The sequence below is a fragment of the Fringilla coelebs genome (genome assembly GCF_963513975.1).
Source record: "Fringilla coelebs genome assembly, chromosome: 12".
NCBI lineage: Eukaryota > Metazoa > Chordata > Aves > Passeriformes > Fringillidae > Fringilla > Fringilla coelebs.
The window spans coordinates 11,738,570-11,766,437 of NC_140038.1; the positions used below are offsets into that span (position 1 = coordinate 11,738,570).

The window sequence follows — 27,868 nt, forward strand, 5'->3', positions numbered from 1 at the left end:
GAGTTTAGGACACCCACAAGATTCCACAAAAAAAATTACCTAAAACGTGCACATCAGAACTGCATAAAGTCACCGTGATCTGAGTGCAAAGGCTCTTATGCAGCAGAAGTGACTCCACAATTATTTTCCAGCTCAATAAATCCTTATCTTGTTTAAAAATTATATTAAATACTAATCCAGTTAGGCAATTCATGTATGCCTCACAATAAACTCCAAATTTGTATTTTGGTTTTTTACCTTGCAACAAGCTTAAAGAGAGTCTGTGACTTCAACTGCATTCAACAAAGCTTTGCTTAAAAAACACCATGCTAAACCAACTTAAGGAGAAAATTCATTAAAAATTCTTCCTAGAATAAACAAACACCCTAAACTGTAAGGTTATCTAGCATTAAAAATCCCTTTAAAATGTACAGTGCAGATCTTTGGATTCTAACTTACAGTTGCATTATCAAAGCTGATGCTGTTGTGAGCCAGTCTGTAAGCAATATAACCCAGCATCATTAAATTATCTCAATTAAGTCAATACAGTGAAAGAAAGTAGCTGTTTTGAAGACCCAGCTAACAATTACTGGTTACAAAGCACAGAAGTACTGTATTCTCTACAGGGTGACTACATCCATCTTACCAATTAACCAAAAATGGTCCCATCTTGTCATCCACAAGGGTCTGATGGTTCAGTAACTATTTACCCACTACATCATTAAACATTAAGGTAAAGCCAATTGCAATGTAAAGAGTTTGGAATTCAAGAAATGCAGACCTCAGGACACTTCTGTTGCTATAAATGTGACCTCTGCTCCTGCAGTATATCCTTCTTGTGTGCAGGGTAGGAGTCCTGCACCGCAGGAGTACTGCTGTGTCTGCATGATGGGACCAGAAATGTTGGTTCAGGTCAGAGTGATAAAAATCTGCTTTCTGGGTATCTTCACACCACAGTGTGGCAGAACTCCCAGCATGCAAATGCAATCAGACTGCAGCACACAACTCACAGTGTTTCTCATGTCACTGCTTTGTTTAAGGACCCACAAAGTGCCATACCCCAGGGAACAATGCTGGCCATTCTGATCACCACAATTGCTTACATTGCTGTTGCAATATGTGCAGGTAAGTACAGAACCTCTGCTTCACTTGTATAGTTAAGTTTGAAAGCTTGGCATGCAAATGAATGATTGGCCTCACTCCATTTTCATGCCATGGATTTATTATTTAGAGAGACAGTTTTGATTTTACTGTATGTCAAAACAATGGTTTAAAAAAAGCAGCAATCAGTGGAAACACAAGTCCCCATTTGGCAGCTGGGCCTTCAGGTAACTTGTTTGGTTATTTTTGCATAAGTAGACCACCAGCATATAGTATCCATGAGCATAATAAAGGTCAAAGGAACCTCTGATCAACCTGGTGATCTTTTGTTCCTGGTTCACACTGAAATTTCACATGGATTCTGCTTGTCTTCTTACTGAACACTCATGAGAATCACAGGAACAGGGTAACACACACATTTTGTACATTACATGTCAAAGACAGAAATCAGTTGCCAGTCTCAAAGGAGCGACACAACTACATGTTCTACAGGAGTGGGCTGTGAGGTAACAAAATGGGCATGAGTGAAAAGGAGGCCTGTACTGAAGCCATGAGCCGTGTTGGAGGACTATGCAGTTAAATTCTCATTACAAGCATACAATAAATCTCTGACCAAGAAAAACAATTTTCCATTTGTATTTAATACTATTGTAAGAGAGAGTTGTAAGCAACACTCTTTCTTATGAACAAATACCAAGAAAGCCCTGCAGAGAACTCCCTTTTCTGGGAGATGACTCTCAAGTCTTCTTAACCTCTGTGGTTCTTGGACAGTCTGTGAGAAAGAATGCAGGGGAGCAAGTGCAGGTTCTAAAAAAAACTCTGTGCTTCTTCTCTCCCCCTTCACTCTCAGAGCCAGTCTTGAAGGTGTAAAACTTAATATCCAGCATAAACAGAACAGATGATTGGGGGTACAAGCATCATAAAGTCAGCCTATGACAGAAGCTAAAAACCCCATAAATATCAATAGACACAAAAAGAACATAGGTAATTTCTCCTGTTCAAAGTTTTTCTCATCATATTGGTATCAGTAGGGCTATGACAATCTGAACAGCTGGATCTCTAAAGTAATTTGGTGCCCTTTTTACACAGAAAAAAAGGTATGCCTAGACATAAAAGCCTCGCTGACCTGTTTGCTCTGAAAACTGGCACTTTTAAAAGTGGTAACAGGAAGACAAAAGACTTCTGAGTTAGTCAATTTATTGCTGACCACTGTCTGGGTCTCTAATCTTAGAAATATGCTAATCCTTATTAGTTAAGTGCCTGATTATTTTAAAAGGAACAGAAGCAAATATTTGCTTACAGACATCATGAGAAATTCAGTGATAGTACATGAAAGTAAATACCTGCCCAACACAAAATGTTGCTCTTTGGGATGAATCTAAGGCAGCAGCTATACAAAAAGCGTGCAGTTTAGGAGTCAAAGTGTGGCAAGAACATTCTTTCAACGTCACAAGGAAGCAAAATAACGATATATCATTTTTTCCACAGCTTCCTGTGTTGTAAGAGATGCTACTGGGAACGTCAATGATACAATTGTACCTGGAATGAGCTGCAATGGATCATCTGCCTGTGGCCTAGGCTATGATTTTTCCAGATGTGCAAGTCAGCCATGTGATTATGGGCTGATGAATAATTTTCAGGTTTTAGTGAGATAATATGTATTAGCATATAAGCATATATTAGCATAACAAGCAATACATGAATACAAACATGCAAAACTTATTTGCAGACAACTACAACAGGACAACCACTTTAATCAAAAAAATTAAACTATAGGAATGATGAAAGACAAAAATCCCCTGCATTGCATGTTGACCTTCACACTGCCCATCACTAGCCTTCCTAACACTCTGGTAAGGCCTTTATCTCCTCTTCTAACAAGTACCAAGCAGCAGTATATGTTTTAACATCTTCAAACTGAAAGTTCAGACTTAACAGAGACCTCTGGAACTCCTGTTAGATGAGGAATTCACCTCACTGCTCTTGACACATGGATGTGATTTTACCTCAGGGGTGCTGTGGTCACAGTTAAAGGGTTGTGTCACAGTACAAAAACCAGAGCTCTGGCTTCTTTTAAAAAAGTATCCAAAAATAGAGTGAAAAATCAAGTGAGAAGTAATGGAGTCTTTCTCCTAGGCCAGAGACTGTCTGCCATTTTTATTCTTCAAAATAAAGCTTAGGCTAAGCATCAAAGTAAAGCAGTTCTGCAGCCTGACAACCACAGGTCCCAGATCTCTGTTCAGCCCCTGTGCTTCATGGCCAGTGAGAGGAATTCACCACCCACCTGCACATGCCTTTCAACGAGTCATTTGTAGCTTTTAAAGTCACTTGCTTTTTTCCCAGCTGGCTCTGCTAAATGACAGGGCTGGGTAACCACCTTGAAAGGGATATGCTGTCCCTTTCACAGACTACTTTCCCTTCCTTTCTTCATCATTTACCATCCTCACTCCCACCTCAGTTCAGCTGTCCACACTCAGGGCACCCCTTAAAATCAGTAACCTCCCTACAGTCAGACAAATTTTCACTTCTTGCATTTATCCCTGCCAGACTAGAGCCATAAAATGGTATGAGACTGCATCTGACAAATCTTCAGGGTGCACTGGTTTCTTTCCTGAAGTACTGCCCACACACCACCAATCACATCCATCCATCTTTTAGTTTCCTTGTCTGGTGCCTCTCAACAACCCTTTCACTGCAGTAGTCACTGAGGCCAGCCCAGCTCTCCTGGGAGGGCTGAGGGAGACCTGACAGCGACCATCATTACTGTTTGAAGCACTGCAGCTCCATCAGCACCATCAGGCATTTCCTCTCATTTTAAGCCATATTAAATAATCAAGGGAAAAAAAAACCAAATAAAATAAAGTACCTCCAACCATATTTCATACATTGGGGCTTTTTCCTGCCATTTCCATTTTCTTGTCTGCTACAAGCTGACTATTTACTCATCAAGTAGAGGCTATTACTTAGAGCAATCAGTTAGTAAAGACAGTGAGGAAATCTCAGAGTACTCATCTGCCCCAGCAGACAGATGCATATTTGAATAAGAATTTGGCTTTGCTTCCATTGCTTTTAAATAAACCTGAAATAATAGTACAGTTTGTAGCAGATTAAATTAAGAACCATGAAAAGCAGAGACACATAGACCACTTGAATAGGTTTGTCATTAAAAGTGCATCCAAATGTAAGCCTATTCTTTTTACCTTCATTTTTTTCCTAAAGGTGATGAGCATGGTGTCTGGCTTTGGTCCTCTCATCACAGCCGGCATCTTCTCAGCTACTCTGTCATCAGCTCTAGCATCTCTTGTCAGCGCACCCAAAGTTTTCCAGGTAAAATTAAACAATCCATTTCCTTATACTTGGTTTTACTTCAGAGACCAAGTTGAACTCTGTGTGCCAAATGTAATGTGTATTTAAGCAACATTGACACATATGGCAGGAAGAGGCAGGGAAAACAATATGCAGAATGTTTTTCAGCAGAAAAAGACAAGTCTTATCATCATACAAGGGAGATAATGTTCTTTGATCAGAGCTCAGCTCTGCTCATGTGCCTGTCATAAATACCTTCAAGGGTACTTTCAGGACCACTTCAGTCTTCTTACAAAAACCTACCCTGTAAGCACAGGAGCCCTCAGGTCCATAAGATTCAGGTGCTGTGCTGTCAGGTGTGCTCTTAAGAGGCTGTCCAGAAGCTGTCTGGGCAGCAGCAACGTGGACAGACTGAGAGGAGAGGGCATAGGAGAGATAAGCCGTACAAATCACATCAAGCCACTGATTTATGCTTCAACTTCTCCCCATTTAGACTCTATTTAGCTATTTAATTACCTTTTCATTTGAAGCACTGAATAAGCATTAAATGCCTGTGATTCTATTTCCCATGATATAAGAACAGAGTAGCACATTGTCTTATCACCTTATTTAAATGTTCACATGCCACAGCAGTTGATGTACTTGAAGCACCGAGATTTAACTTTTGTTTAGCAAGCTGCCACTCACAGACAGTGACTTCTGGTGCAAGAAAGTGCTGCTTAATAGAGTTATGTGCTGATTTTCTTACCAGGCTCTTTGCAAGGACAACGTCTACAAAGGGCTAGAATTCTTTGCCAAAGGATACGGAAAAAACAACGAGCCTATCAGGGGATACGTCCTCACTTTTGCAATTGCCATGGCCTTCATTTTGATTGGTTTGTATAACGTTACACAGCTGCTATAGTGTCATGTTCTGAAATGACACAAACTCATACTATAATACAATCAGTAGCTGCGGTTTGGAAAATTTCCAGTCGGGTAAGCTCTGACATAAGAACACTCCACGTCCTGGTAGCAGTTCCACTGTTACTAATGAAGGCAAAAAGAAAGCAGCAGGGATTCCAGCGACTTACCAGCACCACCACAGCCTCATTCTCCAAGTGCGGGGTAGCTGCAATTCCTGTTCACTCTGCTGGAAGAGGGCAGTGCTTAGAACTCTATCAGAATGGCTAAGTCACAATCTTTGAAAATGGTTTTCCAGTTTATGTTGCACATAGCTCGGAGGTAAAGCTTAGGAAGCCTATTCTGCCCAAGCCTTTCCCACAATCAGCTCCAAAACAAATCCCAGTTTACCAGGACTGGTGAAAGAAAATCCCAGCTACCACATCCAGGAGTGCAGTGATTGTTCCTCTTCTAAGATTTGAAATTCAAACTGTCTTACGCTAAGTAAATAGGATGGGTAGTAGAGAATTCAGATTCCCACTAAAGTTGTAACTACAAGTATTTTTTAAAATGCATCCATCCTGTCAATTACGTATTTAAAATTCTGAACTTTACGTCAGATCTCCATCATTAAGAGACAGTATGCTGAATCCCAATATCAAATATAACACTGCATAGCACATAATGCTATTAAAATCAGGATTAGCAGACATAATTCATATGAATGAAGGTAGATCAAGGTGGCCTTAAATTAGTAATACACGAAAATACCCAAGCTCTCTCTGAATGATAAAGGCAGACAATGTTCAGATTTAATGCATCATTAGGAAACAGCTAGCCAACAGTCCAGGAAACCAGTGCCTCTGTCTGACTTGTGTATGTGTTTTGCAGCTGAACTGAATACCATTGCTCCCATCATCTCCAATTTCTTCCTGGCTTCATATGCTTTGATTAATTTCTCCTGCTTTCATGCCTCATATGCAAAATCTCCAGGTGAGTCTGCATTCAGCAGTGATTTAAATATGGGCTTTATAGTCTGATCTCTGGAAAGTTTAGACTGTATGTCAGAAAATTGCAGTATGCATAAAGTATCTAAGTTATGTGATCTCATGTCTTATTGAATATGATATTTTATCTCCAAAATATAAAATAATGGCTCTAAGTCCTTACAATGCCCACAGTTGTACAGGATGAGAAAGGCTTTGGTGCATCCCACTGGAGAAAAAAATTCCTCTCAGGGTGATATTTTCTTCCCCTCCCTATTAAAAAATGTGTGGGTAAAAGCTTATGCCAACTCTGGCCAATGAAGCAAGCAAGGTACAGAGTCATCTGTGGGGAGTCATCACTCCCTTCTCCAAACCTACAGCAAAATGTACAGGGAGATTCCTAAGCACAGTAACAGTGCTACAAGTGATGCTGCCTGGAGGGGAACATGCAGAGCAAGAACAGGTCCATCAAACAGCACCAGCACAGCTCTGCAGTGCTTAGAAGCAGAATTGTAAGGCACAATTGTGAAGCACAATGAGGTCCTGTTCAGGGGTAACTTGAGATCCTCCCTCTATATTTGCAGCAAAGGAACATTCTGGCTGTGAGACTTGTGCATTGCCACAGCAGAATGATTCTCACCATCTCATGAATGAAGGGGTGACACCTTCAGGAATAAAGTCAATCAGCTGAGCAACACTGGTTTAGCACACAGGAAAGACAATTTCCTGCTTTATGAATTAGTTATTCAACTCAAGGAGCAAGGAATACATTTTTGATTTCCAGTGTGAAGAAACTGCAGTAGTGACATAAATGCCTGCATCAACTTCCTTCCTATAGATCTGCACAGGGCCATTTGTTTAGAGGGCAGAAAAGATGAGCACTTCTGCTAATTACCTGCACAGCTGAACAAATGCAGATCTGCTCCATGCGGCCTTGGCGCTGAGTGACAATTACCTCTACAGATTTCATCTGTGTACATCTGACTCTGCTCTGCCACTGCTTAACATTTCAGACAGAACTGCAGCCATTTTTCTTTTCTCATTTCCTCCAGTTAATTTCTGCCAATTCACAATGATAGATTACAATAATTGCAAGGCCGCAGGACAGAAAATTTCTTCCCAGCAGGTCCTTCCCTCATTATAAAGATGATCCAAGACAGGCTTGCTCAGCCTCTTGTATCTTCTGTGTTTTTTCCCTTTCCAAAGTCTGCTCTGTGGAACACCTGGCAGAGACCTGCAAACCATGAAGGCTCAATGTTTGCCTCATCATTTTAATTGGTAGCAGGGGATGGAATCAGTACTGCAGCTGAAAAGCAGCAGGAATAATATCTTTTTAAAGTCAATTGCAGATGATTTTATTTTTCTGCCACAAGGCCAGGCAATTTCCAAGTTTAAGACAGTTGCACTTACAGTATTGGGATAAACACTCCTCTCAGCAAGTGTTCAGCTACCAAGAATAAGTTTTGTGTATATGCATCAAAAGTACACACTCATCAATTTCCTAGAGTTACAGGTAATCTCCTTCTGATGTTCTGAAATATTCTGAACCGATAAACTTTAATTTTGCAAAAATACATATAAACAGAATAGCTACTTCTGACAGAGCCTGAAACAAACTGTACAGGGGATTTTATCCACAAAAATCATGGATCACCATTTCATCAGTGTATTTTATGCTCTTCCAATTTCCTCAATTCTCTTTAAACAGGTTGGAGACCTGCATTCAGATATTATAACATGTGGGTGTCACTGTTTGGAGCCCTGCTGTGCTGCGGGGTGATGTTTGTCATCAACTGGTGGGCAGCTCTCATCACTTATGCCATTGAGCTCTTCCTATATATTTATGTAACATATAAGAAGCCAGGTAAGGCCAAACTCCACTATTATTACATGTACATGTTGTGCTGCTAGATTGGATTTTAAAGGAATTAATTCTGCTAACAGAACTAGAAATTATTTTTCTGTGCTACCTTTATTTAGAGGGAAGTCTGAAGCATCCTTTTAAACTCCATCTAATACAGATTAAGTTGATAGTCTGGTGACTGCCTGTTTAACAAGCAGTTCAGGGTTTTCTGTAAACATTCCAGCAGACTGGTTTATTCCCACCACATCTTTATGACATTTGGGCTTTTACTTGAGTAGCACTCAATTTTTTTCCACCCACGCACAAAACCTTACCTGAATTTTGCAGTGCTCTTAAGCTGACTCATGCAGGGTCCTCACTCAAAATGTAAACCTGCTGCCCATTATACAACAAAAATGCAAGCTGAATTACTTATGAACTGATCATCCTCCAGCATCTCCCTACAATTCTCCTGTAAATCAAGACAGATGGGCCCACTTTACTGCGGCAAAAAAACACTTAGTAGCTCAGCAAATCACAGGAGCTGCCCTCAAAAACCTGTGTCCTGTACAAGCCAAACAGTCTGGCTATTCATATCCAGGACAAAACTAACCCAGGTCCAGATTTAGGTGCTAACCACCTGAATTACTTCTGCAGCACAAAACATAAAACAAAACAAACAAATAAAAGAGGCGCAGTTCCCAGCAGCAGATGTACTTTTATTAGAGTTATCTTGGGATAGCAACACCTGGTCTGAGACTGTGTTATTGTTTCTCTTGCTGTTCCCTGTCCTCCCTATCTGTGCTCTCTCACACCCACTGGGATGGTCTGTGCTTCTCTCCCTGCATGTATCACCTGTAGGAAAGCACACCCATCTTCAGTCAGTTGTCAAAAACATTTCAGGATTTCTACCCTTTTCTTGGTATTGCCAGAGTCCCTAATGCAAAGTAGCACATTAAAGCTTTGTTAAATTCACTGAAGCCACTGTACAAAAGCCCTCTGTCTCCTGCTAAGAGAGTGACTTTTGTTCAGCAGTAATTTACCAGCAACTGGAGGGCTCAGAAAAAACTAATATTCCTGAGAAGAGGTGACTTTACATTAGTTGCACTTAATATTGCTTTGTATCTTGGCATAATAAGACTTGATCTGCATTCATGTAGATCTCAAAGCATAGAAAGACATTTCTTATATGTCGGCACTGACCAAACAGCTGCACAATAATGAGAAAAGATGTATATGCCAAAACGGGGTTTAGAGACCCATTTTTGGCCTGCACAGTAGAACAAAGCAAACTGGCACCAGCAATGTTCCCTCCTACTGGTTTCATTTGCACCTCCTGAAATTCCACACCACACACATGACTCAGGGCTGTCCATTTTCTAATGGGAGAAGGACACAAAGTTAATTTAACAAATAAGAAAACAGTTTTTAAGTAGGGGAAGAACATTCCCTACAACATTTAAATAAAGAATGAAACTATTTACTTCTATGAGGTTTTCTGCATCACACAAGCAAAACCAATTCCTTCTATTATGAAGCTCAAAGAACAGATCTGTTTCTATGAAGTACAAGAGAATATACTCTGCTCTTCATAGAGAACACCATTGCTCATTTTTGCAACAGAATGTAAGGAGAAGCCTGTGGTTTAATGTGCATTATTTATCTTTATCATATGCAGAAGTAAACTGGGGCTCCTCTACCCAGGCTCTGTACTTTGTTAATGCCTTAGACAGCGCTCTGGCTTTAACGACAGTGGAAGACCACGTTAAAAACTTCAGGTAAGATTTCCAGTGAACAGCAGAATGGCTTGTCCTGAATCTGTACATCAGCCAATTATACACAACCTCTCTTTTTTCCCCACCAGACCCCAGTGCCTAGCATTAACAGGAGCCCCTATGGTCAGGCCTGCTCTGCTGGACATCACCCACGCCTTCACAAAGAACAATGGGCTGTGTATCTGCTGTGAAGTGTACACGGTAAGGGAACTCAGCCCAACCTACACACCCAGTGCCAGTGGGGACTGCAGGTCTCTGTTACACATCCCACTTTCACCCAGCACACAGTGCTCCCACTGGTGCTGATTGGCAGCTGTGCACACCACCGAAGACATCTGCCCTGAGAATGAATTTCGCCATAATCCTTGACATGAAAGCTATTGGTTGATGCAAAGCCTGCTGGTAAATGCCTCACTGAAATGCATTTCAAAGTAGGTGAACCAAAAAATGGTTTGAAGGAAAAAAAAAACAAACATTAAAATGAAAGATTTTAGGCTTAGAAAACAGAAAACCCCCAAACCACATAAAACACAAAATTTGAAGGGTTATTGTGTGAGTCAAATTACCCAGGTTTATTTTCACCTTTGTCACTGATTTGCAGAGTTGGGGTTTGGTAAGTAATTCAACTCTCTTTGCAGTGGTTCCTCCAAAACTGTTACAATGCTAATTTTGAGGATAAACATGTTTTTCTGAGATCTAAAGAGAGGAGCAAAGTGTATTTCTAGAAATAAATACAAAACAAATGATATAACTTAGAGGATCAAGATCTAGTCTCTCATTAGGACAGAACAAAAATAGATAGATTTGTACTATAGGGAGAAAATGTATTTTAAATACTACAATGCCCTTTTAATTTTCAGGGAGAGGGGAAAAAACCAGAACAGCTCATGGCACTAAATTAGGCTGCAGAATTTAGATAATAGAATCAGTCCAGCCAAGATAATGTATTCCTCTATAGCAATAAAGGAATAATTCATTTGATGCTGCCACACTGCAGAAACAGAGTAAGGAAGATCCACATGTGATTCTTTCCAAATCAAATGAATCTATAAAGAATAAATAGTCCTAATTCTTCCCTACTATAATTGTTGTTCAATTTCCCATTGAATTCACCAGGCATAGAACCAATCCTAACAAGATCCTGAGACTATGCAGCTTCCCAAAGTTAAGTTTCAGCAAATTTTCTGAATTCTTAGGCACATTTCTCTAATATTAGTACTTTCTGTGGAGAACTGAGATTTCATTCCTGTCGATACAAAAAACCCCAAAGACCATTTTGTTAGTATAAGCTTTGTAATTGTTTAGGGGGGCTTTCTAATTATTTCTTCAGCAACTTAAGTGAAATTTAATTTTCTTGGTAATAAAAGTGTGACAAAATGAACCTTTATGAATTGCAAAATTGTGGTAGAAAACAGATGATAAAATTCACAATCACATTGAAGAGCAGCCTGCAATAAATATCACAACAAATGCAGCAAGACGATTCAGCCATAAATGTAACACCCAGCACATTCTGCCTCAAAAGCTGACATGCTGTTAGCAATGCATAGAGTTTTGAAACACCAAGCCAGAGAGAACATCTTCCATTCTTTTCTTCCAAAAGCCAGCAAGAAACTTTCCAGGAACATGGTGATACATAGCTCAGAAATGGACAAAATAAAGATCACAACAGAACATAAAGATGATTTCAAGATTATTTGTCTCTGAGGCTATGGCTGCATGTTGGCTTAAGCAGTCTAAGCTTCGAGTAAAAGGGACTCTTTCTGCTTTAACTCCCTGCCTTCATGTAAAATACTTTTTCAGGGTTAGTCCTCAGTCTGCAAATTCACTGGACTCCTTGTACAGTCGCACAAACATTCCACAGGTGCAAAGGAGAAGGAGCAGGGGAGGACACAGACAGGCACCTGGGAGAGAGGTGGGTCTGGCCCTTGGCCAGCAGAAACATATTGTGCAAGCCAGTTACAAAACCACCTTCAGGTGCTTTCCTTAGAGAGACAGGGAAGAAGGGCAAAACTTGTTTATTTCCCCTCCTTACTCACAATGAAACTTCAAGCTTATTGTTCAAGTTATTATTCCCAGCTCTTCATACATCCAGCATCAAATCCTTCTTAATTTATATCGATGTTTTGTGACTTGGATATGCACATGGATTTTTTTCCCCATTAAATTACCATATGACTACTGAAAGAAAACTGGCAACAAAGGCATTTGCATCTTTAATTGCATTGCATCAACTCTTTTCTCTTATGTCAGTAGACAAGAACTTAACCATGTGTATTTAGATCTGCTGAGACACTTTTACATAGTCAAGCCAGGGAGGGACTTTATTCACTCTGAGATGCTTTATCATACCTTAGATGTTTTTGTAAGATGTTACAATCCACAGTACTCCTTCCTCTGTCAGAATCACTGCATTTAAGTAGCATTAACAGTCTCAGCCTTCTCAGACAGAATGTGAATAATGTTTGCAGCACAGATAATTTCAAAGGCCTGAATCTCTGTGGACCCTTTTTGGAAAGGCATTTTTCTGACTCTCTCCATTTGCTCCCACAGCAGAGTAGGTAACTCCTTCAAAATCACTGTGTGATGTACAATACAAAGCCTTCAAAATAATATTATACTGTCTCATGCAGGGACCACGCAAGCTGTGTGTTAAGGAGATGAACAGTGGCATGGAAAAAAAGCAGGCTTGGCTCACAAAGAACAAAAGAAAAGCCTTTTATGCAGCAGTGGCAGCTGACAGCTTCAGAGATGGAGTCAAAAGTCTACTTCAAGTAAGCTTTTTGTTTACAGAACACACAGGAGAGTGTACATCAAAGCATCCCTTTATGTGAGACATTACTAATCGCTTGTGAAGAAGCTCTACAAATATACGGGTAATGTTATAGACAGAAAGGGGCTACACGTATATTACATAACAGATTATTTCATAAAGATCTAATTCTGGGCTATGGAATGATGAGACAAGGCATACAAGGCACTATTATGAAAAAAGAGAAGCTTCTACAGGGCAACATATCAATGTCTATGCAGCTGACACTTGATACACTTCAAATCAATTCTATTGTTTGGTAGTACACAGCATATTAAATATCTGAGAATGTTTTGGCAATAAATGAAAACTGAAAATGTGTAATATACATTTTCTGCAAATAGTGAGAAGGTCATTTAAATAAAAGTCTGCAATATTTTTCTATTACTCTAAGAATACAGGACATAATTCCAACAGTCCATTTAAAATGGCCATAATGAAGGCACAGAGACACTGTTTGTTTTCATTTTCCCATCTCCTTTCCCCTCTCACATATATGAATATTTAAACATATAGATACTGAGGCAAAATATAAAGAAAATTCATATGATTTTAACACAACACACTGCTGAAAAAACAACAGTGCCAACTGAGACAGTAGGGAGCCAACTAAAATACTCTGGGTAAGTCACCCACTGGTGTCCTACCAGGGCTCTTTGTACACTTGCTGAATGGACAGTACAATTGAGCGAGATAAAATGCTATTAATAAAGATCCCTTTGTTCTGTAAAAGCCTCACAAAGGCACTTCATCTTGGGCTTATATATTGTCTCAGCAGGAGATCTTTCTGATGGTTTTGAGAACTGCTACAGTCTGATGATCTCTTCCTTTCCATTACTACATAAGCACTATTGACAGAGTCAACTACTGGACCCCAAATCATTCCCTTCCAGCAAACAGAAGGATAACCATATCATCATTATTGCAACCTAAGGAAATTGGCAACAATTGCTGATTTCAACATAAACTGTGCTCCTCAAAAAACCCACCAAGGTTCCAAGAGTTTTTACCTATTTTCTGTTGCTAGTAGCAAAATGTTGGCAAGTGTAACGACTGGAGAAGCTGGTGTTTTGTGCGTCTCCACAGGTTTCCAACACACTGAATATTTAGATTTCTATAAACACTAGGCTAGCTGAACCTAGATCTGACTTCCCTTACTTGTCCAGGTTTCAACACCCAGAACCACTTTTGAAGGCAAACTAACATCTTGCCAAACCATTTCTTTTTCCTGTTTATAAACCATAATTTTATCTACAAAGCATGCTCAGCTGATTTTGGATCATCTTTTGAAAAGAACATATCAAATGAAACAACAACAGTTTCCAAATTCAAGGCAAAAAAATATTCTTAGGAGCCTATGCCTTCTCTGTGTATCTGAGATGTTTTAAGAAACTACAGACCCACTTCATCTACTGAGTATTCCAAAGCTGATAAAAGCTTTATGACATTATATCAGAATGAAAATACAAACAGTTCTTGAACTCCCGCTTGATTCCAAGTTATTGAACCATTTTAATGAGAGCATGTCAGAAGAAATGCAAATGAATGCTAATTTAGCAAAACTACACTTCTGTCATCTAAAATAATTTCTAGTTGGAATGATTTAAAGCTAATCTTTCTGCTTTCTGCATGGGTATGAGCATGAAGGGCATTCATGAAATGCAATCTAGTTGTGTCTCCAGAACATTACTTCAGTTATCTTTTGCCATTACTTTCCATTTACAGTGAAAGCATGTATGTGTACCTCTCTCAAGCAGTGTTTTAATATTGGCAGGCTTCAGGCTTGGGTAGAATGAAACCAAACACGCTGGTGATTGGATTTAAGAAGGACTGGAGAAGTGCACCTGCCACTCAAGTTGAGAACTATGTGGGCATTATACAGTAAGTCAGCTCAGTACCTCCTTTTTCACTCCTCTTAGTCTAGATAAATGTAGCATTTCCATAGAGAATTTCATGTCTAGAAACAATGCAAGGACATAGGTACAAACCTGGGCTCTGAGGCTGAAGTTATGGTCCACCAAAAAAGACTCACTGGCTTCCCACACCTTGTAGGATCTGCTTAGCAAACACCTGGCACCATCAGAGCTGATGTGGCTTGACAATGCTAAAGAAGCTGCATTGCTGTCAGCAGTGCTTTTGCAGAACTGTATTTTTCCATTTTTAGTGGCCAGGAGCTCAGAGAAAAACAATGCTAATGTACATACTAGGGGAATAAGAGAACATCATGGAATTCTTCTTTTAAGCCTAAGAGACAGAAGAAGAGCTTTGCCTCAAATCTCATGTGTGCCTAAGGCTCAGCAGCTCTGTGGGTTGGGATTTAGCTGGGAAACAGTCATTTTAGAACAGGCTTCTCATAGATGCTTGCTCAAAATTCACTTGTAAAGCTGAAACAAATTACAGAGCAACAAAACCCACCTTGGCTTTGTTATTTCCTCAGAGAAGGGGAAAAAAATACCCTATAGCAACCTAGTTCCTAGAAAAGCGCAGTCTGAAAGACCCATTTCAGGAATAGCTGATCTGTTCCCATGCCCAATCAAACCTCTTTTTAAATGAGGGAAGAGGAGTACTACAAATTTATCTGGGACAATTCCTTCTGCAATTTTACCTAGTCTGTCCTCTCTGTGAACACTTCCAGCATCTTTTCAAAATAGCTTTCCTCATCAACATGCACAATGTAAAACCATGTTTACTCTTCCTTTTCTTTCCTTCCAGTGATGCCTTTGATTTTGAGCTTGGTGTAATTATCATCAGAATTAGCCAAGGATTTGATATATCACAGGTCCTTCAGGTTCAAGGTATGTAGTGATTCGACAGCTGAATAGCTCTGCTGGTTGGATGCATAGCATAAGGGAGACTCTGACACTCAGAAGTCACCATCTGCTTTCTAGAATAGTTCCTACATGCACAGCTTCCACAGTTCATCCTTGCTTGTGCAGTTTAAATCCCGCCTGAAATCCTTGCTGATCACTGGCAGTGACAGGAGTCCAAGCCTCACACAATAAGGGGCTCTGCACACCAGAGAACTCAACTCCCAAAGCAGTTCCAGCACAGGCACAGACTAAAGCAAGATAATCATACTGTGCCACAGCAACCAGTTACCCTGCTGCATGTTTCCGTCCTGCTCATGGCACAACTGCCCTGTCTGCCTACCTGATACCTCTGGGACAGACAGGAAATAGGAAGCTGTACTTTTGGTACCATCTCTGTGCAACTGAGTCCCACAGAGTTCCCACCCCTACAAAAATCTGAAATCCGCAGGAAGTATCAGTTCCCTTTCCCCCCTTTCTGTTCATTCTTCCTTAGGTTAGCAGCGCACATCCCAGGGGGAAAGGGCAACCCTTCCGCCATGCCACCACCATTTCGGGAGACATGCCTTGGGGTGGCAAGGGCGGAACGGCTCCCTAGGTTCCGGCAGGGCAGCTCTCCCGCCGGCCCTGTTTGCCCCGGAACTGCCAGGCCGAGCCAGGCCAGGCCCGGCGCTCCCGCTGCGGCCGAGCCGGGCCCGCGGCTCTCTGCTGCCGCCTGCTGCCCGCCCGCCGCCAGCACGGCATCGGGTAAGGCGCGAACCCCCCAAGGAAATCAAAGGCACCAGAGACTCCTTTAAGGAACAAGGGTAGATGAGCGCTCCCTCACACCGGCAGCTTGATGTGCTTGGAGACCACGGGGCAAAACTGCAGGGACTCAGAAAAGATTCCAAAATAATCAACCTTGTCTTCACCCTCGGTGATTTCTGAGAGGTATCTGCCTATCTCTGCCTGATTCGAGTCAGAAACTGAGTGCTCAAAATATACAGTCATGGGAACACCTGTAATACAGTGAAAACAACTCTGCAATCTTACAAATGAGCAAATATTCTCCAAGTGTTGTGACACAAGGAGTAAGAAAATTAAGGGGGGATCCTCAAATACAAAGAAATGTTTTGAAGCAGATACAGAGTCATTGTAGTGGAAAAGAATGATCATTGTGTTCTCTTATACTTGGTAGAGCATTCTGTTCAATAGAAAAACTGAAATTTTAGTTTTGAATAACCATTAAGTTTGTAGCTATCACCATGTCTAATAATCAGAAGTATGAGACTGTCATTGATTAAAAACTAAAAGAAAGTATAATCTTTCTGTTGGCAACTGAGAGTGCTAACAGAACTAAATGTCTGTCTAACAAGGGTTTATTCCACTTTTTTAACACAATGTCTTAAATGAACTTATCTCACATTTAGTTAATTTATTACTCAAATAGAAGATTTCCTTATGAAATACTTTTTCTGCAGGCAAATGCCTGAATCATATTAATTAGTGCCTCACCATAATATATTCCACAATAACATGGTACCTTTTTCTCAGCAAAAGCATAATAATGCTGAGATGAAATTGTTCTTTTATATTACTAAGTTTACAGAACTGATTGGCCAATATCTTACATCTTTGCAACTAGTGCTTAAAAAAAAACCATGAAAAATATTTCTGCATGGAGAATGACTGCATATTCAGGATCCATATGTATTTCTGAGAATCTCAAAGTACAAACCATGAGACTTTGTTCTAAGAAAAGAGACCCACAGGCTAGAACTAAATACCTCAGCTTCCTCAGTGTAGGAAAACAGCTTTCCTTATGTCTTTTCAAATTCTTGGCTAAAGAAACCAACTAAACATCCACAAACATAACTCAATAAATAATATCTCATGTAACTATAAAATGTCATAATACTGAATTGAATTTGGAAGAGACAACCTGAGAGCACCTGGCACACCACAGTGCTGTAGGCACAGGCATCCCAAGCTAGGGCTTCCAGAGGTAAATTTGGCTTACTTTTCCCTCCCTTCCTGGTTTGCAAAGAAAAAGCATCTTAAGAGAAACTTTCATACCAGGAGCTTTACATTGTCTACAAAGTATCACAACACCAATTACATCATTGCCATTAGCTCAGTAAGGGATTTAATTTAAAAGGCAGCAATGTCTTACCAGTTCTCTTACTTTTTCTAATATACAGAGGAATTAGAGAAACTGGAGCAGGAGAGATTGGCACTCGAAGCCACCATTAAAGAAAATGATTTTGAAGAAGGAAAAAGAGGCATCTGTGGATTCTTCAAAAAAGCCAGCACACTGAATATCTCAAAACACGAAACAAAGAATGGTAAGTCCCAAAATGACAACTTATCCCCAACCCTTCCATGCATCACACTTTTACCAATATACAAACTGGAATTTACTCCAAGCCAAAAACTCCTGAGCCACACAGAAGCCCCTGGAACAGAACCTCCCTTGTGCAAACCATGGTGGCCAAGCCCTGTAACGCAGCACAGTGACATGCTCTGCTCACAGGACAGGCTGTCTGCAGCACAACCATCTCCCCTCATTTGCTAGACAAACTCTCAGCTCAGCTTATCTTCACTGCTACTTGACAAAAACAGAACATGGTTATTAAAGCTTGAGGAATTCAGAACAAGTTGGTTGAGGGGGTTTTGGGGCTGTTTTTGTCTTTTTAATAGGGTGTTTTAAGCTTTTAAACAGAAAAAAAGCTTTTAAGCTTTTTTCCCCTCCTCTAAAGAAAACAGGAACATATGCACAATATGCAGGGAACAAGCATTCTTACATTACTTAATATACACACACACAAACTCAATACACAGCTGAAAAACAGGTAAAAATAGCACAACTGCTCCATAGTCTAAGCACGATTTCATAAGAATGCACAAGTGAAGGTGGTAAAAAGTACTGAAAGTACATACACAGCATACTGTCAAATAACTAACGCCTTGATGTGTAGGTGATGAAGTCAATATTACATTTCAGATATAGTGAAATGATACAGACCCAATTTAAGGTCTCATTTCACAACTGCTAGTCTGTAATGATAATGACCCACCTGAAGCCATGCTTGTACACAGACATGTATTTTGAGAGTTTGCACCTGCAGAGACAATTACATCTGGCTGTGCATGCAACTCCTGCAGGTGCCAGGAAGATCTACAGACTGGGAACATAAAATGCCATTATTCTTCAGCTGGCAGGCTTCAGTTGATTTTGTTTCAGTAGAACATATTTTTATGACAATTCCCTGTTTCAACTTCCCTTTTTGATTTAGTTGAGAAATGCATAAAGTAAATACATATTACACATTGTGACTCTCTGTATTAGATAGATTATGTTAATAAATAGCCCCACCTGTTTTGTTTTTATGTTCATACTCCCCAGAGTCGTTTCATGTCCCAGCAGAGATGCTAGAACGGTAGAGGAAAGCCATTAACTGCTTTGGACATACTCCAGAAACACAGGAAAACCAAAAAAGCATTTTCAGAACCTAGCAGATCAGAGTAAAACCTCTAAAGAAGCCTGTTTGCTCCACTTAGAATACTGCTCTGACACCATCTCTTTCAAATCATTGAAAGAGAAGCAGTAATAAAGCCAGAGGCCTCAAAAGGTGGAATGAGAGAAGCCATTGTTAGTACAGATTCAGGACTGTACCTTTTCAAGCCAGCCAAGCAAACAGCAAGAACCAAAATTTGTTTCCAATTATCAGTGACCATGTCAGCATAGGGAAACATCCTTATGTGCTTGTGTTTCCTAAATTCCAGCTTCACCTAAGCTGCCCCTGCACCCCATCAGCTCATTGCACCCACACTGAGTGTACCTTTCAGGGAGCTCTGTATTTTACAACACAGCCAAGCTTGTAAATGATGCAAAATGACACATTTACTTCTAAAATCTATCACATATTTCCCAGTTGCTTTTTAAGGCCCCAGTGAATTTTACATTAACTAAAAAGAGACAGAGAACAAATAATCAGGTAACCTTTTTCAAAATGTTATAGTCTAGTGACAATGTGTTATACAAGCTTTGGTTTGTGTGTGTGAGAAAATTAAAAGTCCAAAGCATCTACTCTGTACCTTTTTTTCAGATTTAAAGGCTAGAAATTATGTCAGAAACAGTTCATTTTCCTGAAGCTTTCCCTCCATTTGGCTCCCTAAAGCTACTTATTGCCTCACTTATCAGATATCCTTCCACATTTTTTTCTTTCTCATTACAGAGAGCACCATTAACACCATACAGTCAATGCACGTGGGTGAATTCAATCAGAGGCTGCTAGAAGCCAGCACTCAATTTAAAAAGAAGCAAGGAAAAGGTACAATTGACATTTGGTGGCTGTTCGATGATGGAGGTAAGGAATTTGAGTAAGAATCACACAGAGAGAGATTCCTCTGTTACCAAATATAAAAACAGACTTGGGAAGTTGCATAAAACTGGTTTTTATTAAGCTTACATAATCAATTTTCTGTCAGGATTAAATGTTTTAAAATTAACTTACATCCAACACTGCTTAAGTGAAAGATGGAATTTTTTACCATACAATGCACTAATTTGACATTCCTCCAATTTTCTGTGCTCTTCCAGGTCTAACAATCCTAATTCCTTACATTCTAACTATCAGGAAGAAGTGGAAGAATTGTAAATTAAGGATCTTCACTGGAGGAAAAGTCAATAGGATTGAAGAAGAAAAACTAGTGTAAATATAACTTTATTTGTCTCACTTGTTTAAAGAATTAGAACTGATGCTGAATATAATGCATATAGAGCAGGAAGGTGGGAAATTTTCAGCACAACTGGTTTGTTGTACTGTGGGCAGCATGAAAAAAAAATGTACTTGATTGAAAGGTGTTAAGCTTATGGCATAGCCCTTAAGGCTCTGCAAATGGTGATTACCAAAGGAAACTCACATCCAGCACTTTTTCCCATTAATAGCTCATATTCCCTTCTCTGAGAAGAGCAGTCTGCACTCTTAATGAGAATATAATTACTTTTATGGGATTTACATGAGATTGTCCAGGTAACAGGAAGTGAAATTGCACATGAAGCTCTCACATGCAAATAGCATAGACAGATAACTCACATAAATGTGATTAACTGTGGTAAAATAGAAAGAAGTTAAAGAGCAAGTTAATCAACTTTAAGGCCAAGTTGATTTTACTCAGTTTTAAAAAAAAATCTAGATTTCATAATCATCATTTCATAATCATTTGCCTTTGAGCAAATGAAAGGTATTAATACAAATTTATTTTTATCACCACTGCATGTAGGACCTTTCCTTCCTAAGCACTTCACACATTACAGGCACAGCCATTTCATCACCAGTGGAAGCAGCTCAGTTTGGTATGAAAGTCAGTGACTTCTTAACAAAGAGCAGAAGCACCATGTAAATAGTTAAAAACACGTCCAGCCAAAACTCCAGTGGCAAACAAGTGAGAGGGGTGCAAGGACAGGAGTTAGAATCACCAGCTTCACTAGCATTACAACACAGTGCCTTGGAAAGGCAGCTGCCACAGGATGTTCCCTTAAAGCAAAAGGGAACACATAGAGCAAACTTTATTCCACTGTGGTACATTTACTTTAGAGTACAGTTATAAACAGTACTCTAAAGTAAATGTACCTCTGGAGAAGAGATTCACAAGTGTTTGTACAAACTGTCCTTATAATTGGTTAAAAAAGCCCTAGAGCTGTTCAAGGATCTGCTGGGAAGTGTTCTCTGCCCCCTTCCAGAGTCTGCCCAGTCTTGGCTGCTCAGAACTGCAAACAGGCTCCTGAACCTGAACCCTCTAGTCACCTAATTTTGCTGGAAGTAGAAAGTTTTGACAGCAAATGGGATTTGTCAAAACATGGCAGTTTCCACAGAGGCAGTTCTAACACCTGCATACACTGCTTGTCCCACAAAGGCCAGAGTAAACAGCATGATCAGGACAACTAGCAAAGACCCAGCTTGTCCCCAAGAAAATATTACGTGTCTGTATTGCTACCTAAACACCAGCATTCCTCAAAACATGGCCCACCTGCCACATGCAAAAGCCTTCAAAGAGACAAATCTGGGCTGGGTGATTCCTCTAGGCAGATCTAATACTAAATCATCCAAGTACAATTTCAGCCATGTATTTTGAATTCAGAAGTCAAATTTAACTGGACTTTTACTAGCATGTAATTCCCCAAATATTAAAACCTTTTCACAGAAGTTGAGATTTTGCTCTTTATCGTGTTCAAAACAGGGATTGCCACCAGGGACATCAAGATTTATACAAGCTGTGTGTTCTTTTTATATAAATACATTAAAAGAAAGAGTAAACTCTCAGGTCATAAACAAATATGTATTTCTACCATGGTTTGCTCCTAGGAACTCTCTGACCTTTTCAAAATCCAAACCTTACATACCAAAAACAGAAACAAAAAAAGGAGGTGGGAGAAGGAGGTATGGGAAAGAACAACAAGATCCTGACCATGGTTCAAACAAGGGCAAAACTAACCTAATTAAACTTCTCTATCCTCAACACAAACACACAAAAAACTATAAACTATTCCTTCTGCCAAGGAAGGGCAGAAAAGCAAATATTTTTTTATGAACATGTATAAAGACAACATGCAAGTAGATCAATATAAATTCATAAATGAAAAAGATGAATATTCTTTAAGTATTGGACCTTCTGGACCAAATTTTGACCAACACATGCACTACCAGTATTGTAAAACTCCATCCACTGCATTCTGACAGTAACAGAGTAGCAGAAGCCTTCTGTGAGTATTGGAGAATTTTGACCTACTGTAAATTGACTATTCTTCCTTTATAAATCAAGCCTTTGGGAATACTTAAAGTACCATTGTTTTCCCAAAAATGTAAACACCCTGCCCTCTGTCTGCTACTAATTTCTTTTTACTTTGTGATTTTCATCAATCATCAGTTAAATGAATTATGGTACAGCAATCACATTAATCCAGTTTTGCAATTAGAAACTGCAACACTAAAGCATTTAAAGTAATTTGTCATATAGTTAAAGATAAGATATAAAATGCAGTTGTCTAACTCATTTACAAGTGTACTTTGATATAAGGCACTCCAAAGTACAGCGATAAAACATTCTCTCTTTTGTTTTCAGGATGGCTTCACTCCTAAGCAAATTCAGAATAAAATTTGCTGATATTAATATCATTTGTGATATCAATATAAAGCCCAACAAAGAGAGGTAAGAAGCATTACCAAATCCACTATTTAGCAGCCAGCATTTATCTAGAGCTTTTTTCTTTTATGTTGAAAATTAAAAGGGAAAAAAAAACCAAAGCACAACAGAACAATAACACTGTTACTTCATTGTAAATAATTTTGTAATCATACCAAGAGCAGGAAAAAGAAAACAACCTTTTAACAAGCAGAGCTTAAAGGGTCAAAATCATGTGTAGTCTTTTTCTTTATGTTGTAAAGACTAATTAGACACCATACTTATAAGCCACTAAATTTGACATTTTATGATGACTTCTCATATTTATTTAGGTTGCAATAGACTCCATTCAGTTACAATTCTCCAGTAAATTTGCCATCACTGTCAACTCAGCCTTCTGGGTTTTACAATAAATTCATAACACTTTTCTGGTCAAACACAAGCATACTTCCTCTCTTCCATGAGGTCAACATTATAATGTTCCCCTATCACTCAGATATAATGAAGGCTTAATAGTTTTAAAAATTAACTTAGCTATAGAATTAATGTTCTTAAGCAGAGGTTAGGAAGTTGGTAAAACAATGCTCAAAAAGCTCCACCTCCAACTGTGTTAGCTAAATTTAAAAAACAACCCAAAACTTTAAGTCCTTGTTTTCTAAAGCATATCTCCATAGAAATCATCTATTTGTTCTGCTTATGTAGAAAAAGGTACATAGCAGGCTGTTCAAGGGATAACTGAATCCTAAATTCAATTCACAGTATTGCTCTTAGCCATAAAACACCTCTGAAAATGTGCCCCCTTGCTGCACTCTCTTCCATCCCATTCCTTACTCCAACCAAAGCCTTTCCTCTGGGTTCGAGTGCAATCCCAGGTTAGGCTCTTCATCATTCTGTGTCCCATTTCTACACACACAAAACTTTGCAAAAGCAATATAGGACTCACCAGAGTTTCTATGGACCATTGGAGATTTTGACTGAAGAAATGCAACTAAAGAACATAGAGGTTTTATAACTAGATACCTAAAGTCCCCTTTTAATGCTCTCTTGATCTCTCAAGTAAAATCTTTTAATCATATAAAGAACTGTGCAATATATGTCTTGTTTTTCCTCCAGTACAATGCACTGATTTTATATAAATAAAAGCTATCAAAAAGAATTAATATCTGGCATCAACATAAAGAGCCACATACATTTGCTGCATCAGCACTATCTGAACTGAAAAAAAGTGAGTTATATGCCAGACACTTGCTAGACAGACCATTGTATCTCTCTTCCAGCTGGCACTCCATCTATTTAATGAATAATAAGAGGCTTAACACTATTTTACATACTGAAACAGACAGTGAGGATGTTGACAAACACTGACAACTTAGCAACTGCAACACTAAATGCTGCATACCACAGCCTTTAACCCATCTCTGGGCTTCCTGGCCATACAAAGCCAAAGCCAGCCTGTGCCCAGTCTGCTTCACTTCACAACAAGGCCTGTCAGCACCAAGTGCTCAGAGAAATACACCCACATCCATACAAAAGAAACTCCCTGAGGCCTCTGTGAATTTTCAACAGTGGGCAAGCAAGGAAGTACTGAAGGGCAATAAGACTCCCTAGATGAAAACATTCAAAAGTTCAAGAAACAACTGAAAATTCAGAGAGAAAATCTGAACACAATTCTGAGTCCACCTACAGCAAAAAAACCTACAGTGTTTCCCTCAGCCCCTTGTAATAGGCAATTTGTATCACCTGTTTATCCATTGCATTAAAACCATACCAGTGAGGTCACTGGTCCAGCTAGTGCTGAAACAATAATAAAATGTTCAATATCCATGAGGAGACCCATATTCATTGTTAATATTAGCAACCAACATACTGCAGTTTGCAGTTACTGTAAAACTCATTTCAGTATTTTTGCTAGAACCAGGACAATGCAGAAAATTCTCTGCTAAATGCAGTGTTTAATTATCCTCAAATAACCTTTTAATTATTCTCAAATAACCCAAACATACAGAAGTGGCACAGATATAACTTGGGGCACAATGTAGCAAAGAATAGTTAAAGATTTTGCATGTTTTTCAGCTATAATTATTATCAGTGAGGCCCGTCATACACAGTGACTGAAATAAGTTAGTGAGTTCATACCCTGCAGCAAGGCCTCCTTTGTAATTCCTGTTTCAGCTGGAAATTCTTTGAAGAGATGATTGAACCCTATCGCCTCCATGAAAGCTGCAAAGATATGACAACTGCTGAGAAATTAAAGCGAGAGACTCCATGGAAAATTACAGATGCAGAGCTGGAAGCATTCAAGGAGAAGGTAAAGCCTCCCTACTTTTTAACATATGTACCTTTTCTTACCCTCCAGATGTTTGAAGCGATTAGTAAAAAAAGTGAAATAACAGGTATGGCATTAAAAACATGACATGTACAAACCTGTATTTGATATTTACAGATTGGATTTATATTGTAAACACTGCGGAGGTGTGTTATGATTGCATTATTGAGCTCTCAGACCTTGGCATGTTTACACAGTATTTTCCAGGCTGATGAGACGCTCTGCCCACATCAAAGCCAGCCAGATGAAAACCACCTCTGAACCAGAAGCCACACAGTTACTGCACTGAGCCTGAGCTAATTGGGTCTGCTGAGGTTTATTAAATGGCTCCACTGTTTCGGAGCTTGAATCTCTTAAAGGGTGCAGTTCCAAACATTCACCACTTTGGGCAATTTAGAACTGAATCCAGACACTTCAACTAAGCTAGAAATTTCTCCAAAGGCAGGGTTGAGCATGAATTCTTACCTCAATGGCAGAGTGAAGACTAAACCAGTCTACCATGCAGAAGCTCTCCTGCAGCTCAGAGGAACTTCAAGGCTGATGCTAGCTGATCCACTGGGTGAATTACAGCCCAGTCTGCTCTTCACATTTGCTGGGAAAATACCTTTTTACCAGTGAACCACCAGGATTCATCAAGCCAGTGACAAAAAGATGCAAACTCCTTCACCCTTAAGAGACAAGTTTTCCTGAAACTCACAGAGGATTAATCTACCAATTTTAGTTATGATTCCTGTAGAATTAACCTGAGTACATTGGGAGTTTAGTTATCTCCACTTTATGGTGCTGGTAACTTCCTCAACAGAGCAAGGATTGCAACTCTGAGCTCAGAGCTGCCAGAAGTCACAGCCTGCCATATTAACATAAGCAGAAATCAATGATGATTTAAGATAACACACTACACTACTGACTGCAGCAGCTGGGAAGCAGACTGACTGCTCACTGTGCTACCCTCGTCACAGAGCTGATAATCAGTATAAGGTTATACAGTCGCCTATGGGCAGAAAACCTTAGAATTATTCTCACCTTAAATTATCAAAAAGTGAAAGTCAGAGCCCTTAAAACACTTCAGTATAAAAGATAACAGGAATATAATCACAGACACTTGCATGCAGAACTAATGAGGATACAACAGAAAAAAAATACGTGATTAGGCTTGGTCTTGTCTAGGTCACTAATTAAGGAACCAGAAAAATTCCTCAAAAGTTGAAGAGAGTCAGCAATATGAAAATACCAAATTACTCTGTAAAACAAGAACAGCAACAAAAAGTTCAGCTTACACATCTCCAAAGACATGTCCATTCTCTTCAGAAGTAGGGCAGTTCTGGGAATTTTTCAGAGGACATTAGAACATAGTTACAATTCAACTGATAACCTGGCAGCACAGCTAAGGGGTGATGTTATAGGATGATTCTCATGAGCTAACAGCTGGCTACATTTTGAGGGTTCTTACCTATATAACATGTACAAGAACAGTGACATTTCTGTAGAGAAGGAAGATTTAAGATCTGAATGGAGAAAAATCTGCTTTTTACTTTCTCTAGGGAAAGAGAAAATAATTTACAAAAATCAGTTAAGATAGATGTATCTTACATAAACCTGCCCTGGTCTCTTGTTCACTGTGAGTTGTGGTTAAGCCATAAAAATATTGAGGGCTTGAGCTCAATCATAAAGTAAGTTCAGAACAAAAATAATCCTTATCCCCAGGAAACCTTACACAGAGGTGAACCATTAAAGTAGCCCTAATATAACTACACCAATCAAAAAGTGTGGCTTAGCCTCAAATTTTGCCATGGCTGAGACTCTGGACCTCAGAGCAGACCTGGTTTCCAGTGCTGCCAAAGCAGCAGCAGAAAATCTTACAGGCAAGGGGAGTGTAGAAGTCCCTAAGACACCAGAGCTGAGGATCACTGACCTAACTGATATTTTTCTTTTCCTGTTGTGTTTAATCAGAGTTACCGCCAAGTCCGTCTGAATGAACTCTTACAGGAGCACTCGAGAGCAGCCAACCTCATTGTCCTGTGAGTTGCAACATTTTAGATTCTAAAAATAATGTGTAATGGGATTCTGGACTGGAGCTACACAAACCCTTGTGTTAATTCACTGAGCACAAAAGTAATCTTTTAAGTACCTTCTGGAGGACTTGCATCTGGACTGATGCTTTTCTGGGACTGCACTGAGTATGAATCTTTCCTGATGATGAAGCAATTGTATAAAGGAAAGGAGGTCACCAATAAAATTACCCAAAAAGACCCTTTCCAGAATCTTCATTTACAGACACATTTTTTTTGTACACAGCTTCAATAAATTAGCTTGTGCTTGTGATGCACAGAAAAACCTCTAGAATTCTATTAATTCAGTCTCAAAAAAAGGAGTGGTCATATAGTGCTTACCACAAATTGACCCATATTTTAAAACTCCCATCTCATAGTAACTGCAAGTCAGCAAACAGACTGATGGACTGCAAAACTGTGCATCTGTTGCCTTTTTAAAAGAACATACTATGTGTGAGTTTTATAGCCCCAAAAATAGTCTTTACCAGCTTAAGGCTACAATCAAAAGCAGTTAATATCCAGTACAATCAGGTGAGCAGGGGCTTGAAAATTAAGGCCTTATGATATGAAAACAATCTTTTAGAGTACTTATATCAGAGTTGTATATGAACAGTGATGTTTTCTGCTTAGTATTTAATGAAAAGCCTGGGCTACCCCTGCCTTCATAATGATAATTTTATTTCTCCCTCTGCCCAAACAGGAGCCTCCCTGTGGCAAGAAAAGGAGCAGTGTCTGATTACCTGTACATGGCTTGGCTAGAAATTCTCTCCAAAAACCTTCCTCCAGTCTTAATGGTCAGAGGCAACCACAAGAATGTACTGACTTTCTATTCTTAG

The 27,868-nt window shown here is 39.4% G+C and overlaps 1 protein-coding gene across 2 annotated transcripts in view; it reads left to right on the forward strand.

The window, feature by feature from the left end:
• Positions 1–27,868, forward strand: part of SLC12A1 (solute carrier family 12 member 1) — a gene marked incomplete at both ends in the record, with an annotated part of 42,939 nt that extends 15,071 nt beyond the window's left edge. For both annotated transcript variants that reach the window (XM_084213491.1, XM_084213492.1), the window contains 18 exons: positions 1,020–1,104; positions 2,569–2,720; positions 4,300–4,407; positions 5,138–5,261; positions 6,160–6,261; positions 7,963–8,118; positions 9,776–9,875; positions 9,962–10,073; positions 12,506–12,646; positions 14,459–14,565; positions 15,397–15,479; positions 17,672–17,815; positions 19,709–19,840; positions 20,074–20,185; positions 22,596–22,682; positions 24,828–24,963; positions 26,932–26,999; positions 27,733–27,868. In XM_084213491.1, the coding sequence (XP_084069617.1) occupies positions 1,020–1,104; positions 2,569–2,720; positions 4,300–4,407; positions 5,138–5,261; positions 6,160–6,261; positions 7,963–8,118; positions 9,776–9,875; positions 9,962–10,073; positions 12,506–12,646; positions 14,459–14,565; positions 15,397–15,479; positions 17,672–17,815; positions 19,709–19,840; positions 20,074–20,185; positions 22,596–22,682; positions 24,828–24,963; positions 26,932–26,999; positions 27,733–27,868 (2,085 nt within the window). The remainder of the gene's footprint in view (positions 1–1,019; positions 1,105–2,568; positions 2,721–4,299; positions 4,408–5,137; positions 5,262–6,159; positions 6,262–7,962; positions 8,119–9,775; positions 9,876–9,961; positions 10,074–12,505; positions 12,647–14,458; positions 14,566–15,396; positions 15,480–17,671; positions 17,816–19,708; positions 19,841–20,073; positions 20,186–22,595; positions 22,683–24,827; positions 24,964–26,931; positions 27,000–27,732) is intronic.